Source organism: Carcharhinus amblyrhynchos, chromosome 7, assembly GCF_965287045.1.
Source record: "Carcharhinus amblyrhynchos chromosome 7, sCarAmb.v2.hapA, whole genome shotgun sequence".
Lineage (NCBI taxonomy): Eukaryota > Metazoa > Chordata > Chondrichthyes > Carcharhiniformes > Carcharhinidae > Carcharhinus > Carcharhinus amblyrhynchos.
Window position 1 is genome coordinate 96,058,889 of NC_137330.1, and position 18,225 is coordinate 96,077,113.

At 40.0% G+C, this 18,225-nt stretch overlaps 1 protein-coding gene across 1 annotated transcript in view; it reads right to left on the reverse strand.

Annotated features, from left to right (window-relative positions):
- Nucleotides 1–1,633: 1,633 nt before the first annotated feature.
- The window catches only part of ascc3 (activating signal cointegrator 1 complex subunit 3), a 522,713-nt gene continuing 506,121 nt past the window's right edge, over nucleotides 1,634–18,225 (reverse strand). Inside the window, exons 39-42 of the mRNA XM_080192820.1 lie at nucleotides 17,975–18,125; nucleotides 11,029–11,238; nucleotides 6,023–6,198; nucleotides 1,634–2,812 (exon numbers count right to left, since the gene is read on the reverse strand). Coding sequence (XP_080048946.1) covers nucleotides 2,665–2,812; nucleotides 6,023–6,198; nucleotides 11,029–11,238; nucleotides 17,975–18,125 — 685 coding nt within the window. The 3' untranslated portion in view covers nucleotides 1,634–2,664. The remainder of the gene's footprint in view (nucleotides 2,813–6,022; nucleotides 6,199–11,028; nucleotides 11,239–17,974; nucleotides 18,126–18,225) is intronic.

An 18,225-nucleotide genomic window follows, 5' to 3' on the forward strand; every position in this document is an offset into this window, starting at 1 on the left:
AGTTGTACATAGGCCAGACAAGGTGGCAGATTTGCATTCCCTGATGAACATTAGTGAGCCTGATGGGTTTTTAACAACAATTGATGATACCTGTCATGGTCACAATTACTGAAGCTAGCTTTATATTCCAGGTTTATTGATCAGATTTGAATTCCACTAGCTGCCATGGTGGGATTTGAATCCCACAGCATTATCTTGGGCCTGTGAGATACTAGACAGGTGACTTTACCACAATCCCACCATTTCCTCTTGGGGTGGTTCAAGAGGTGGCTCATCATCACTTTGTCAAGGATAATTTGTGATGGGCACAAAATGTTGGCACTCGTGAGTTAAAATAAAATGCAAATATAGGAGGCAGAATGTGTAAGCATACAAAACAAATATTTCACATTTGTATTAGAAACAGAGCAGTATTTCCAGTCTGTTTCTTAATTTGGATTATGAGTGACAGAGGGATTTTCACAGCAAGTTTTTAATGAAATCTTCCAAAGTCAGTATTCGATTGCGCCACTAAAATCAGTCAAATAATTCCAACAGAGCAAGCAGTACAAACTCGGTAGGATTCCCTTTTACACAACTGGTGTAGAAGGGGGAGAAAAGCTGCATGGTGCAGAAAAGAGTTTATCAGAACTCAATTCAACCTCTGAATATACCCAAACCAGTGAATATTGTAACACGAGATCAATAATTAATGTATCTTTCTTGAAAAGAATACCCCCCGAAAGTATTTTCATTCGTATTGTATGAATGCAATATTACAAGATGATGGCCAGTTATAACTATAGCATTAGACTCACCTTGTTCGAAGAGTGCAGTAGGGGGAAGGATCATGCAGGTCTGATTGTGCCTGTGTCAGGTACAATTGTGGGTGCAATTGCAATGTTACAATACAGTTTGTTGTGTGTAAATGACAAGAGCAATATCTTGTGACTGGGATCACAATTTGATCTAACCTTATCCCCTCTGAGCACAATGGATCTAACATTAAAAGGTTTTAGTTTGCTTTAGTATTATAGCCTTGATTTAGCCAGTTCCACTTGCCTTCCAACTCAGCCAAAGCAACCAAAATAGTGAACCTTTGCTTCTGTTTCTATACTGTGTGCTGCATTGAAAATGGAATCAAAAGGGAAAAAGCAATCAAACTTTCCACAGCCTGTTTCTGAGTTAAGTTTTCTTGCTAGTAGCAGCAATTTTACTGTTAACTGATATTTGATACTTCAAAAATTATTAGTTGGATTTTTAGCATTAGTATTAGTGATTCAATCAGCAACAATTCAAAATTAGAATGCTTCACTCATTTACTTTATCATCCTGATATTGCAGATTGAGGTAGAACAGATTCTAAGTTGTGCGCTTTACCCTACTTCATCTCATGTACATTCATAAGCAAATGAATGTCAGATACAGTACGTGGAAAATAACTATACTTCAAAAAAGACAGAAATAGCAGAATAAATCTAATGAAAAATGATTTATGTTACTCAATTGTTAACCTAACGGTAAAAGCAAAATCTGGAAACCATTGCAGCTCTTTCATACGGCAGAGTCGCAAATTATTTAAAATGAAAAACAAATTTGTTTAATTACACAATAATTCAATTGTTGTTACTCAATATGACAAAAATGCAAAATATGTATTGCAATAAAGTTTAATGATTTTGTACATTTGCAATCAACAGAGCAAACTCATATTTAATGCAGATTTCCCTTTTTGCAGTAACTATCGAATCTTTCTTGTGCTATGGAAGTATTTTTGGCACAAGTTAATTTTCACAGATACAACTAAATTGATATTGACAAATGAAGTGTTGCAGCACTCACTACAGAGAAAGGTTACTAGGTATAACCTGACCCCGTGGTTATGAATGTGTCAAGTTTAGCCTTCATGTTACCATGGAAATGAATACCCTCTGCACCCAGTTGATACAGGAATGAATTTTCAATCACAACTTGCCTTTAAATTACCTTATTTACTTTCCCATCATACAGATAGAGCTTTTTTAAAAATATACTTTAAATTCATAACAAAAAAATTGTACTGATTGCAAAGGCATCCATTTTGCCCTGCTGATACTACTGATGAGTTGAGAGCTACATTCAAAATAATTTACACTATACAGAACAAGCTTTTAAATACACCAGTATAAATCACAGGAACTAAATAAAAGTCCCTGCTTTATTAATTATAAAGGAGGAAATAGGTTGGCTTCTTTTTCACCTAAGTAATCATATTAACTGATGTCAGCAGTAAAGATAACTTTGTATTTAATGAGTCAATGCCACTTTGATTAAAAGTAAAATTTGCTAAAAAAAATTAAAAGTGCCCAATGACTTTTCGACAATTATAAATGTGTGACCGACAAAGTAATATAGAAGGAAGTTATGATTCTTAATGGATAACTTTCAGCTCTTCACCTGGTGGACTATGTAAATATCTGGCTGTAACTTTAATCTAAAATGCAAATTTACATAAGGCCACCAAGCTGCACAGATGAATCATGCTTGAGTTCACCTCAGCTGCTATTTGTAATTTCCTTTGAGTCTGAGGTTAGAAGTTGCATCTACTAAGGCAAATATCAAGTAATTTCAGCCTCCCCGACACACCAGCACAATCTGTGCTGTAAGATCTCTGCTCCCAGGTTGTTCAACGCTAAGTCTGTCATGTCATGCCACTGTCAGGTCACTCATGGCATCAGAGACCTCGGTGTTAACCTGAGAGACAATGCTTGCTGGTATCACATCGAAATAAATGTCATACTGCTGGTCCATCCCCAGATAGCTATCGTTCATCAAATAGAGAGTGTAGATATACCTTAAAACAAAAGAAAGATAATACCTTTCTTTAAAACTTTGCCTTCACTCTGAATGACACAAACATTGAAATTGCTAATGCACGAATCCTCTTAGTAGAGCAATTAATTTTGAATATAAAGAATTTTAAAACAATCACAATGTTTCACTGAATTTGTATGCTACAGTTGTCCTCGATAGTCATTACAGAATAATCTATTTTCTTACAATGACAACTTCTGCGAAGCAAGTCAAAATACATAAAACTAATTTAAGTGGTTTTGTTTTGCGTGCTTTCTTAATGGTAATCAAAAATGCTTAAAGAAAAATTAAGATTTTGTTTGATTAGAAATCATTTCACATTCCAAAATGTAATAGTATTGTTTATCCTAATTCAATTTTACCAAGATGCTGATTTACTTTCACACACTTGTATCAAATTTTTCCTTTGGTTTATTAAGTACACAAGAATTAAGGTATAATGATGAATTCACACAAGGTACCAGTGAGATAAGTAGAAGTTTGCAGCCTTGGATGCCATCTTACAAGGTGGGTATTAAAACCATACAGGGGTAGGTAGGTGACTGATCATCATCGAGAATAAGAAGCTATTGTTAAGAGGCAATTTTGAGATACATGACACCAATTCCACAGGATTAAAAAGAATGCTGGGAAAAAATTTTATAAATGTTTTAAAATTGTGAAACATTTTGAGCATTTGAAGAGGAAAATATGATTTCCTCTGGCTGGGGAGTTATCAGTTGAAATGGTCATGAAGAGAGTGAGGGGCAACATTAGGAGAAATGCCTCTATATAAAGGGTTTCTGGAACATAAAGGACAGCTGTCACATGAACTAGTTGAGGGAGAGATCATTGGATTAGTTAAGGGAAACTATATTTTTAAAACTTCATTCTTAGGATGTGGCGCATTTCTATAAGGGCTGGAATTAATTGTCCATCCCCCTTGTAGCCTTTAAGAAGGTGGTCATTCTTGAACCACAGGCAGTTTGACACACCTGAGTCATTTACTGGGCCATAATAGGGCAGTAAACAATTAGCAATATGGACATGGATTTGGGAGTTGTGTATATGTGGATAACAGGTTTCTTTCCATTACAAAAACATGAGTAAAACCCAACCCCCAGTTGGATTTTTAACAACAATCTGATAGCTCCGTGGTGACCTTTACTGATTCTAGTCTTTTTTTTAATTTCAAGATTGCTTAAAATGAATTCAGAAGTGCTACCATTTAAATTGTACTTAGGAAAGCCAGCACAGACAATATGGCCCAAATAGTCTTCTTCTGTGCTGTAATGATTCTGTGAAACAGTCACATTTTTAAAGTGTGATTTGAACTTAAAAGTCTAGTTTACTAATCCAATAACAATCACTAAACTACCTACTTGCGACTATAACTGAAGAACAGGAAGATCCAGAGATTCTGGGTAGGGTGCAGAGCTCTGGCATATTTTGGAATTGCTGCAGTTAAAGCCTCATACAAAAATGATGTGGGTAAAATGACAGACTCAATGGCCTCCTGTGTTGTAAGCATTGAAATAATATTGGGGCAATAACAGCGCTTTACTTATTTCAACTGCAACATTATTATTTGGATGACAAATACATGCAAAGACTCACCTTTTTATTTGTGCTCGGATCTCGTAATAGAAAGCAGTGCATAATTTATATATAAAAATGCATGACGAAAAAGCCTCTACTATACAGCAGTACAAAATGGATACAGATTCATTCTTTCAGTTCTTCACAAGCAGCCTCAGGGTATATAGAAGAGAGGAATGCTGCAGGTTGCTCTTACATCTCCAAATGGATGCTTGCGAGGCAACTTTGAGAGTCACAGCCAATTAAAAAAAAGTAATTTGGGAAGAGCCCCGAGTTATTTTCTTAAGCAAAAGTTTAGTGAACTCAAGGAGTTTAAAAAATGAAGCCTGCTGTGACTGTCGTTCTGGGGCAGACCATGCAGTTTTTCCGCTTTTGTCAAAACGTACAATTTTTTTTACAAGAAAGCATTTTGCTTAATTTAAGAACTGCTCTCTGGCATCATAGACGTATGCCTATTTCCTCAAACTATTAGCTATACTGACCTTGAAATGGGTATGAACCATTGAGCTTTGTAGTCCTATTTATGCTCGAGGATGGTCAAGCTTGAATGAATTCCTATTCATAGTCCGTGCAGCAGTCAATGTTACAGTGGTTGACTCTGTTGCATCATTATTTCCTTGCTGATATGGAATTTGCATAAAACACACCTTGGTAGATTGCTGAGAATGCCATAATCAATGATGTACATCACAGCAAGGTAGATGTAGATAGGATGTTTCCCTTGGCTGGTGAGTCTAGACACAGTAAGAAATCTCACAACACCAGTTTAAAGTCCAACAGGTTTAATTGGTAGCAAACACCACTAGCTTTCGGAGCGCTGCTCCTTCATCAGGTGAGTGGCAGTTCTGTTCACAAACAGGGCACATAAAGATACAAACTCAATTTACAAAATAATGATTGGAATGCGAGTCTTTACAGCTCTTGATTAGCAGCGCTCTGAAAGTTAGTGGTGTTTGCTACCAAATAAACCTGTTGAGCTTTAACCTGGTGTTGTGAGACTTCTTACTGTGTTCACCCCAGTCAAACGCTGGCATCTCCACATGGTGAGTCTAGAACCAGGGGACACAGTTTCAGACTAAGGGGTAGGCCATTCAAGACTGAGATGAGGAGGAATGAGAGGGGGATGAACCTTTGAAATTCTCTACCCCAGAAGGCTGTGGAGGCTCAATCACTGAGCATGGATTCTAATGGCAGCAAGCAAAATGGGGATGGTGTAGAAAACTGATGTTGAAGTAAATAATCAGCAATGATCTAAATGAATGACAGAGCAGGTTTTCTGTGCTGAATGGCCTACTCTTGCTCCTAAGCCCAACCCCAGCCCACATCTCTGGACCACCATTGACAGTTGTGCCTTCAACTACCTAGGCCCCGTGATCTAGAATTTGTCCCTTAAACTCTCCAGTTTTCTGCTTGCCTCAATTCTCTTGGAACCCTCCTTAACCCACACTTTATCGACCAAGCTATCGTTCACCCTTCCTAGCACTTACCCCTTTGGCTCAGCACCACTCTCTCCTTATGTCCCTGTGAAATATCTTGGGACACCTTACTCTGTTGGAGGTGCCATGTAAATGCAAGTCACTATATTAGTCAGGGATGACAGCATTTTACTTACTTTCCAGTGGTCTCAGGGGTGTAGAAAGCTAGAGAGACTGTGCTTCGATTTCGAACGTATCCCACTCGTTTCAAAGCCACTAATTCCTTCTTGTCCACTTCCCCTAGGATGACAAACCAGCCCTCATCCTTGGCCTTTGGGAAGCGTGGTGTAATGGCTTTGCTGTCATACTTTCCCTGATGATCAACACAAGAAAACAGATCAGAGCAAGTTTGCTGTTTATTAAGTTGAATTTATAAATACTAATGCTTGCATTTATTCAGCACAGTGTTTTTAAATCACATTGAAAGACCTTGAATCATTTCACACAACAAATTGCTTTTGAGTGCGGTAATCATATTTATTTAGAAAAAAACACGGCAGTCATTCTGCATCAGCAATGTTCGACAAGCAGTGAACAGCCAAGTAACTGATTAATGACATTTTTGGTGCTTTTGGCTGTGGGAAGAATGTTGCTCAAGACTTCAGGAAAACCTCTTCAGCGTCTCTGAATAGTGCCACTGTATCTTTAAGATTCATCCGTACCACTAAGAAACCTGGCAGCCATTTTGCACACATCAATAATTTAAGTAGCCATTCAATCTGTTTTTTTGTGGTGTTAGCAAAGGGAGGTTGATGATCTCCTTCAATAACACAGCACTCCTTCAGCAACTCAATGTCTAAATTATTAGCTTGAACCCACAGCCTTCTGACCCTGAGGCAAGAGTTCCACCAAGCTACCACGAGCTGAACTTTCTGGTTAAAAGGTCTGTTAGCTATTAGTGGGAAAGGAAGCAAAAGTTAACGTGTTGCCAAAAAATCCACAAACTGCTTCAGTGCTGACTTTTTGCTTCAACAAGTTTATAATCGTTTCATGTAATGCAGCAGCAGTGAAGAATGTGCTTCCACTTCTGGCAGCTAGCTTGGATGCAGTGCAGCTAGATAAAACTGTCTGTTCGTCACAGAGGGCAAGAAGTGAAATGAACCTTAGTAAATTGGGAAGTCAAATTTGAACATAGCCCAACCAAATGAGAGCATCCTTCTTTAGTACATAATTACTCCAATAACTAATAACTGTCATTTTTTTTAATGAACAAAAATGCAATATTTTTCACATGCCTGACACAGCATTGATTCTTTGCCAGCCTACCAGTTACAATTAAATACAGTGCAAAGAAACTGCTTTAGAAAGCAATGTATTGCCTTTAGAACATGTTTGCCTCCAGCAAAATAAAGTTCCATGATGGTCCTTGGGACGTTAACAGCGAAAGCCATTTATATGTAAATCTGATCAACGTAAAACCAGTTTTTGTACTGCTGTTTAATTAAAAAAACAGCACTGTCATCATGAATCAACCTGCAAACTTTATTTACAAAGGGCAAATATCTGTTCAATGCTATTGCGAGTGTGTCAGACAAAAATTCTACAACAATCTGCCTTGGTGGATTCTACACTGATGCTACAGTTTGCAAACAAAATAATGTTTTATCCCTTGCCTTTAATTCCTAATTTTCCTTTTAATTTTTATAGTCAGCTCTGAGTTCTGAAATGCAGCTTGTGTTTTTGTCCCATAGAATTGTTTAAAGAAGGGACAGATAAAGGCAATGCAGTGGATGTTTCCCAATCTGGAATAACACATTGCTAATCCTGATTCAGTCGCCACCCAATTTCAGTTATTGGCATTAAGTCATGATTTCCTATTTTCAATCTATGATTCTAGATTCCCAATATTATCGCTTTGCACGATCCATTTTTATATGATATGGAGACGCCAGTGTTGGACTGGGGGGACACAGTAAGTAGTCTCACAACACCAGGTTAAAGTCCAACAGGTTTTTTTGGAATCAACAAGCTTTCAGAGCGCTGCTCCTTCATCAGGTGTACATTTAAGATTTTCTTTTTATTTGCCTTACCATTTATTTTATATTTTTGCCTTGTTTAACATCTTCTGACATTTCTACTCTCCACAGCCTATACAGCTAGATCTTTTAAAGCTTATTTGTTAGTGTCACAAGTAGGCTTACATTAACACTGCAATGAAGTCACTGTGAAAATCCCCTAGTCACCGCACTCCAACATTTGTTTGGGTACACTGAGAGAGAATTTGGCATGGCCAATGCACCTAACCAGTATGCCTTTCGGACTGTGGGAGGAAAGAATGTGAAGACTCTACATAGTGACCCAAGCCAGGAATCAAACCTGGTCCCTGGCGCTGTGAGGCAGCAGTGTTAACCAGATTCTCCAGCTTTTGCTAGCCTGCAAATTTTGTTTCCAACCCCACAAATCCAGTTAAGTGCGTTAAAAGGATACTGACCTACACTCACTGGTACAGTTCTCATATCCAGAATTAGTCAAGGGTAGAATATTTGCTGTGGGCTTCTGGAACTCTGCCAATAGGTTGAAAAGTGGGTCAGAATTGGCACATTTGGGCAAGTCACTCTTATTGATTTTCTCCAACATGGCCAATTCATGACCAGAAGGCATGTCCAATTAAGGACATTTAGATGTGCTCTCAACGTTGGTGGGACAATCAGAGACCTTCTAGCCTGAAAGGAACATCTGGCTGTGATGGAAGGCTAGTAAAGACATGGGTGCTCTCTCCAACTTTAAAAAAATTAAACTAAAAAGTGGCTTTGCAGCAAAGCCACTCCTAAAGGGAGATCTCCCAACCAACCTGCAGCATCCAGGTTGGTTGGGAGGGCCTCTGTGCTTGCCTGAAGTGTTGGCCCCTCACTGTCTGCCACTAAGAGGTTGCCCCTGGGAAAATCATCGCTGGTCCTCTCCAACTGCCCTTAACAGGCCCTTAAGTCCTGCTGGCTGCCAACTACATCCAGATGCAGAGCCCTGCTGTGGCAGTTTCACTCTCTGTGAAATTGTTCCAGGCAGTGGAATGGAGCTTGGGACCCAGCACACAGTCCAACTGTGCTATTAATAGTGCCCGCCTACCTCTGATTTCTGTACAGTCCACACATTAAGCCTCAAGTCTCCACCACCCGAAAGTGAAGTGCTGGTAAGGCAGCACAGTGGCACAGTTGTTAGCACTATACTGCCTCGCAGCGCCAGGGGCTTTGGTTCAATTTCGGCCTTGGGTCACTGTCTGCGTGGAGTTTGCACATTCTCCCTGTGTCTGTGTGGGTTTCTTCCAAATGCTCCAGTTTCCTCCGACTATCCAAACATGTGCAGATTAAATGGATTGGCCATGCCAAAATTCCCCTTAGTATCCAAACAGGTGGATTAGCTATGGTAAGTGCGTGGAGTTATGGGGTTAGGGTGGAAGGGATGACCTAAGTGGGATGTTCTTTTGGAGAGTCAGTGCAGACTTGATAGGGATGGTGTCACTCTGTATTGTGGGGATTCTATGGTTCCCGTCATTTTAAGATTAGTGGGACCTGGACTGCCTCTGGGCAGCTACTACTTGTGTAGTCATCACTATCAAGGATGGTGGCATGCCAAAAAGAAAAGCTGATCAGAGGATTGACTGCCCATAGCAATCAACACGTGCCCTCACAACAGGGTAAGTGGGGTCTGTAACAAATCAGTTAGGTCCTTGCGTGGGAGGGCAGGGATTTGGTGAGCAGTTTGCATTTTTGCCAAAGGGCAACCATTGTTGCTGGGGCCCCATCTGTGAGCCAAAGAGTGCTTGAGAAGAAGGGTAACTGGTCCTACCACCAGGGTTTACCTGTCGGTCTCCCTAAATGTCAGTGGGATCCCTTGCTGCTGGTTAAATGCCACTGGACACAGGAAGCGGCCCTTAACTGGCCACTTATGTGGCTTGATTGGGCTTTGCACAGGAGGCTCATCTGCCACCATTGCGAGGTAACTGGGAGGCCATCATCAAATGACCCTTTGCATTGCCACACCATTTTACTGTCTATCCCCACCTCAAAACTGGCTACAAATGACCTGGTAAAATTCTGGTCATTCAAACAGCACTGCTTATATATACAGAGAGCACACAAACATATATCAAATACTAATTTTAAAAATTCTGGGGTTCATCCAGTTACAATTTGACGGAAGCACGTGGAAGGGCCAGAGGTCAGACTGGGATCCAGATACAATGGGTCCTAGCCACATTTGCTGAACTTTATTTGAGAGAAAAACCTGTTTGCCCCTCTACTCCTCATTCTCTGAGTGGGAAGCAACCATTGCATTATGCTGGTGTCTGAGTTGGGAACACTAGAAGAACATATTCTCTCTCTGTACAGTGCTCCATTGCAGCCAAGAGGTTCAAGCCTCTACAATGTTATTCAGGTGCCTGACATCAGAATTATAACAAGAGGTTTGTCTTGAGTCTTGTTTTCTGCAGTAAGCTATCCACTTTCAGTCAGGAACTTCCTAGTTAACATACATAAGACATGTATCACAATGTCTCAGCTGAGATCAGGAGCTTGTTGATAGATGATAATTGAGCCTGAGGAATATGAATGTCTATTGTAGGATGTCCCTGCTCCCGATGGACAGAGTTATGTCTCTTTATGTTAAGCAGGAAATTTGCATAAATTCCGGCCAAAGTTTTGAAAAGTATGAAGCTAAGGATGGTAAATGGAGTTTTGAGATATCGTGACTGTATAAGTAATCTAGAGACCCCAGGCAAGATCTGTGGACCTGGTTTCAAATCCCAACATGGCAGATGGTGAAATTTGAATTCAATAAAAATCAGGAATTAAAAGCCTAATGATGACCATGAAACCACTGTCAATGGTTGTAGAAACCCATCCTGGTTCACTAATGTCCTTTAGGGAAAGAAATCTGCCATCCTTACCTGGTCTCATCTACATGTGACTCCAGATCCACAGCAATGTGGTTGACTCTCAAATACCCTCTGAAATGAAGGGCAGTTAGGAATGGGCAATAAATGCTGGTCTAGCCAGTTATGCCCACATCCCGTGAATGAACTAAAAAAAGGATAGAGATTAGCCGTGATCTCATTGAATGTTCGAATAGATTTAACTAATGGTACAGGATCAGTTGCTAGTTTTGTGCTTCCCTTGGCTTTATCTCTCACCGAAGTCAAAATTCATACCTTGTTGCGCACCAGGGCAAGCCTGCGTAGGTTGATCTGGAGAACATATTCCTGATCCGCATGGAGTGAAGTCCAGTTCTTTTCATCTCGGAAGCCAGTGCCCACATTAGGCAGAGGCTTTTCACTTTTTCCTTTCGGAGCATTTTCCCACCAGCCCTTGACATTCAGATTAACCTCGATGATTGGCAGATGGGACAGGAAATTCCAAGCCTAACAGGATGACGGAATTTGGAATAATTACCCAATCCTTAGACAGCTACAGCAATCTCAGTGAATAAAGCAATTTCCAATTAAACTACATTAAGTGTATGCACATATTCATATTTAGACATAAACTTCTGCAATGATGCATGCTACAGACTTTGTCAGGAGCACAAAGGGTACTTATTAATGAGGAAAAACTGTCCAGAAACCAGCAGCCCACCAGTTGCCCCAGTCCCAAAGTGTCTTCTACATGACTCAAACTGTCTTCTGTTTCAGAGAGAGCTCCACCCTCTGGGGTGAATACCAACTATTATCCTAACTGGTCCCTCAATTAAGTCCCTCTTCTGCTGTGTTGTCTTTAAAGGGATAATCACCATATGCATCACAAGTGCATACTGTAAAAGACAAAGATTTGTCAACATTATCGAAATTTGAATATCATTGAATGGAATACGTTACTGAAATCGTCTATTCATCCAATTTCTCTGCATCTCCTTCTATGTCTGATTTCACCCATGAAATCTACTTCCCGCTCCCTCTAAATTCCTACTTATCTAATTTCCCTTCCTGTTCACCTTTCTAGATGATGCTGGTTCTTTCCTCAGACTGCTCTCCTCACCAACTACTGCTCCATCTCCCATGGCCAAATGATTTAATTATATTTCTTCTGCCTTTCCAATTCCTTCCACAATTCCCTGTCTGAAATCCTCCAATAAGGAGTGCTTCCCATTGTATTCCAAAGTCTAACTAAAGTCAGGAACAATATTTTCTGCAGCCACGATACCTCCTTGTCTTTTCTAACCTCTCTGCAGCTTTCAGCACACTGAACCGCAGGATTACTGTAATGTCTTTCCTCCATTGTCCATAATGGTGTAATCACCTGTGCTTAGTTTCATTATTACTAATTTATTCATAGTTTTTCTTTCTAACTCCTTATTGTGATTTTGTGAGCCTCATAAGTATTCATCCTTGTCCCTCTCCTCTTACTTAACTACATGCTGCTCTTTGGTGACAACATCTAAATGGGGCACTTTCACAGCTTTATTTCTCTCTCTATCTCAAATATCTCTCTTCACCTAGACTGTCTTCCAGATCCAATCTCCAAACATTGACTACCTCCACTGAAATATCAGAAAGGCCAAAGCCACGGCCTTTGCTCTTGGGATTTTATGCATCTTTGTCAGAGTGTATCACCCCCCACCACCCACAACCACTACCTCAGGCTGAACCAGTCTGCAGAATTCTGTTTGATCCCATGTTGAGTTTATGGCTGAAATTTACTGTTGGCCATAGGGATCTCACCCACTGTCAGGAGCTCCACATTGTCTCCATTGATGAAGTGCCTGTAAAGCACTTAAGTGGCCAGCCAAGGGACTTCTCTGGGATTATGGACTGAGGAAGCAGGATTTCAATCCAAGACCAGCAGCTCTCCCTTGCTTCAGCATCACAGGGAGCAATGGCAACTATTGGCAATGTACGCATCAGGAGCCTAGGTTCAACAACGGACTTCCGGACCAAAAGTGAGCGAGGTCAGGATATTGGTAATGCAATGGGGCTGAGGGTAAGGGAACAAGGAGGTGGATGGCAGAAAGGGAGCGGGTCAGCAGAAAGGATGGGAGGCGGCTCTTAGCTGGCTCTCTCCTCTCATATTCTATTCCACTTGACATGTTACTTGTCATTGATTACTATGGCTTCAATACCCTAAGTTAAAATTCTCATCTGCAGGTTAAATCCTGCATTACATTGGCCCTCTCATCTTTGTGATTTCCTCTAGACCAACAATTGCCTTATGTCATCCCTGGCTTTCCATTCCTGACTCCAGTCTGATGTACATCCTTCGCACCTTTTGCTGCATCATTTGGGGCTTTCATCTGCCTTGGCTCTACTTCTGGAATTCCACCTTATCTTCTCCCAAGCATTCCTGCCTTGACATTTTTATTTCCTTCTTTATGACATTCTGACCAAAATATCTGGTTCCCTTTTCTGATCCTTTTTGATTTGGCTTGACAGCAAATCAGCCTTGTTTGTTATGTTTTTCTATGTTAAAAATTAATACAAATGCAAGTTGTTCTGAAACTATTGGTAACTATTAGGCTCGAATATCTTTGTGAGCGTTATGTTTTACTTTACAATGGAAGTAAATAACAGTTGCAATTTTAGCACAATTTAAGCTATATCGAAATTGCAGGGAAATCCAACATTGATTTTTTAATTATTTTACTTAGGTGAGACAATATAGTTGTGAATAATACAAATATTACTGCTCATCACTTTATGCTTGAGACACAACCTACCGAGATCTTATTCTAACTAATTCTAATGTTTTTGATTTTTGATATATGTATTGCAGCAACGATTTCTATCTTAATACAACACTTTTTTTTGTAACATAAACCTGTGCAAAAGATGATACATAATACATTAAGCAATTTTACAGGCATGATCCATTATCTGATAAAGCTGTTAATATTTTCATTTATTTGTGAAGTAAAACCTGTTACATTAATTTGAACATTTATTTCTGAAATGCCTATGTTTTTTCCTCTGAAAGTAGAATCTCCTTGCCTCCTCAGGGTAGAATAGGGCAGCTGCTTGTATCCTCTCCTGAGTGCAGCAAAAGCAGCTTCCCTTTGCCCAACCTGTTAGTGTAGAAGATGATTACTGTTTATGACCCCTCCTCATTCAGGAGGAAAGATGATGATGTTTGTTGCCACATGTTACAAAAAAATTGATGTGAATACTTCAATGCTTTAAAAAAAGCACCTCAACAAACTAAGCACTCGAAAATTAAAATCATTGAGATGATATCCAATTTTCTGAAAAAATATGGTGAGAAAAAAAACCATTGCCGTCAAAAGCAACTGGGGAGATCAGGTTATAAGTACAGAGGCTTTAAAAAAAACATTTTGAATGTACTGCCAAAACATTTGCCTTTCTGGAAGACTCTTAGCTGCCTGTAATATTAAGGAACAACTGGTGCTATTTGTGTGGAGGACAGTCAAGATAACACCTCATTGTTTACCAGTGCGCGTAAGCGTTATTGTCCTAACGCAGCTACAGAAGATAATTTATTGCTTAAATATACCATAAAGCTCTTAGATAGTAGCTGCCTTTTGATTAAAAATAAAATCTAGGCTATTGCAGCCGAGGCTGCTAAAACATTTCAATACGGGCAAAACATATTTATCTGAGGATTAATCTTCATCATTTGAATCAGATGAGAACACCTCCCTGCATGCAATTATTTAATTAGCTGCCAAATCTTCTGCTGGTCGCCAGCCGTTCAGAGCATACTGATGGCAGAACAGATGCAAATCTCACAGTGATGACTGCCTTTTCTCATTACGACTGCAATTAGCACTTAAATTGATGCTTTAAACCCACTAATTTCCAGAATAATTTTTTTTATATATTTTAGTTGTGATTGCCATGCCAAACTGGCAGTGGCAGATAGCTGAATAAATTTCAGATCCAAACAACTTTCTCAACGAACAAGCTACAATAACAATTTAAAAAAAACATTAATCATTTTTCGAAATGATTGCAATCTTATTTCCAGGCAAAATTTATTTTTTCCCTGGCTCTCCTTACAGCACAAAATATCACCGTGCTTGGGGACTTTATCTGTGCGATGCATATTATTAGGTATTTATTGCTGGCACATATTTTTCCACAACAGAATTATCCTCGCCTTGTCTGCCATGTGGTGGCGGGCCAGCCAGAGAGAAGCTTGATGCTCTTGTCTGCTGCCTGTCTGGGTAATAAGTTGTCACTTTGTTTTTGAACCTGAGTTAATTTCATTGACGAAAGCCATACTTTAAACATTTTACCAACTGGTAATATTTTAAATGCCTACTTTCAAAATTTTTATGACGCCTGTACTTAACTTCAACACAATAGTGTGTGATCAGCACTGTGTGCATTAAAATTACAAAAAAAGTTAAAACAATTTTAAAAAATTCTCCAAAATAGAAATTTAATGCAACAGAAGTTTATTTTTAAGAAGTCTGATAGTCGGTAATAGCACAATTCATGTGCGTCAGGTTAGTTCAACTGATAATATGTAGTGTTTTTTTACAGCTACTTTTCTCCTTCCTCCCAAAGTCATATATTTCCCTTGTGGTAATGAATTATGGTATATTTAAGTAATAAATTATCTTCTGTAGCTGCGTTAGGACAATAATGCTTACGCACACTGGTAAACAATGAGGTGCTATCTTGACTGTCCTCCACACAAAATTAAATCTGCACAGCCTGAGTTTTTAACCTCATGTTATTTGTACTGACTACTCACATCACCAGAAAGCTCACAAAGCTCCATGCACAGGTTCTGACTGCCTTGTCACACAAGCATTGATGTCAAATGTATATGTCTATTCTGATGAACTCTGTACTTCAGGCATATCACAGCAATGAAATATCTAATACTTGGATGATTGCAGTGCTTTTCTTCATCATAGTGGTCTTTACCAAACCCACATGCGATATTTAATGGAGACGACTGGGATTTCTCCTGCCAGCTGGAGAGGCAGCATTGCCTCTTTTAAGGGCTGTATTAATTGCCAGTACTGAAGTACTGAACAGCGGTGGGTGGTTTTTCAGGTCAAAGGTTATGTGGGCAGATGTCCAGCCCGTTGAGAGCTACTGCCCAGAGGGCTACTACTGTTGCTGGATTCCACACTACAGGGCAGTGATGGTGAGAGGGGTGGTTGCACGGTTAAAGTGGGAGGGATCCCAGGAAAGGGGGGAATGAAAGGCTTGACATTTCAGGAGCATCTAAGAACTCTGGGTCTATACTTAATGGCGTTTAGAAGGATGAGGGGGAAATTTCATCAAAACTATTAAATATTGAAAGGCCTGTATAGAGTGGGAAAGATGTTTCCATTAGTAGGATAGACTAAGATCCATGGGCACAGCTTCAGGTTAAAGAGAACTGAGACAAGGAGGAATTTCTTCAGCCAGAGGCTGGTAAATCTGTGGAATTCATTGCTACAGAAGGCTATGGAGAGAGGTCATTGAGGGTATTTAAGACAGAAACAGATGGGTTCTTGATTCATGATACAAAGATTGGAAGCGTAGTGGACAGTGAGGAAGGTTTTCAAAGCTTGCAGAGGGATTTGGACCAGCTTGAAAAGTGGACTGAAAAATGGCAGATGGAGTTTAATGCAGACAAGTGTGGGGTATTGCACTTTGGAAGGATAAACCAAGGTAGAACATACAAGGTAAATGGTAGGACACCGAAGAGTGCAGAGAGATCTGGGAATACAGATACATAATTCCCTAAAAGTGGTGTTACAGGTAGATAGGGTCATAAAGAATGCTTTTGGAGCACTGGCCTTTATAAATCAAAGTATTGAGTATAAGAGTTGGAATGTTATGGTGAGGTTGTATAAGACATTGGTAAGGTTGAATTTAGAATATTGTGTGCAGTTTTTGGTCACCTAATTACAGGAAGGACATTAATAAGGTTGAAAAAGTGCAGAGAAGGTTTACAAGGATGTTGCCGGGACTTGAGAAACTGAGTTGCAGAGAAAGGTTGAATAGGTTAGGACTTTATTCCCTGGAGCATAGAAGAACAAGGGGAGGTTTGATAGAGGTGTATAAAATTATGATGGGCATAGATAGAGTGAATGCAAGCGGGCTTTTTCCACTGAGGCTAGGTGAGAAAAAAAGCTAGAGGACACGGGTTAAGGGGGAAAAGTTTAAAGGGAATATTGGGCAGGGTTCTTCACACAGACAGTGGTGGGAGTGTGGAATGAGCTGCCAGATGAAGTGGTGAAAGCAGGCTCACTTTTAACATTTGAGAAAAACTTGGACAGGTACATGGATGAGAGGGGTGTGGAGGGATATGGTCCAGGTCAGGTCAGTGGGACTAGGCAGAAAAATGGTTCGGCACAGTCAATTAGGGCCGAAAGGCCTGTTTCAGTGCTGTAATGTTCTATGGTTCTATGATAAGGCGATCAAAGGCGACAGAGAAAAACTGGGAGAATGAGGTTGAGAAACTGATCAGCCATGACTGAATGGTGGAGCAGGCTTGATGGGCCAAATGGCCTAATTCTACTCCTCTATCTTATGGTCTCAAGTGGCAGAAGGGGCAGGACTGCGAGTCTCAATAGCCTCTCTTTTCTCAATGCAGGTCTCTCGATCAGGTCATGATGTTGTGTTTGGGGGATTAGGTGATGCAGGAGGTGCCACTGTCCTTCTGTCGCTGGTTGCTAAGTTTGAATTCGGTCCAGACAGATGACCTGGAGTATCTCCTCATTTTGATTGAGGTGCAAAAAATGACGGCAGCTTCCATGGTACACAACTTCCCACACTGACTAATCTCTTTCAGAGCTGACCAAGAATGGCTGCTGTGGGAACTGAAATGGAAGTTGCTTCTTAGGTTGATGTTGGATACAGTGCTGGAACTGACCAGTGAAGCCCTACTATTTAAACTATCTTAAACCCCTCCCTTCTGGCTTCTTGCCTCAAGTGTTCCACCGGAAGTTGGGAACAACTTTCAAAAAATAGACTTTGTTTGGCTTAGAACAGCTACAAAATTGTTTTCCTTAAGCCAGATCCAAATTGCTAAGACCAAACCAATACCTAATGCATTTCATACAGCAGAACAGATGCCAAAGATGGGTATATTTGTCACTGGCCCTTAAAAACTGCTGAAAATGTTTCCGAATTTAAATAAAAAGAGAAACACATAAACCAACAAAAGAGGAAAATAGAGGTGGTTGAAATGATAAATTACTTGAGAGATCTGTGCAGGCTGCAGTTCATCAGCGACAATGGAACGAAATGTGTCCTCCCTCCATTCACATGCAGCTATCAATTCAGGAAGACATTCAACAGGACCGTTGTAACCTTTGGAGCTGCTTTTCCTTTTGCCTGCATTCCATTTCCTAACAAAATAAATCGGCACATAAATTTAAGATTAATACAAAATCATACACACACGCAGGCAACTTGGGACTTCTGGCTGACTAAACTTGTGCAATTTAA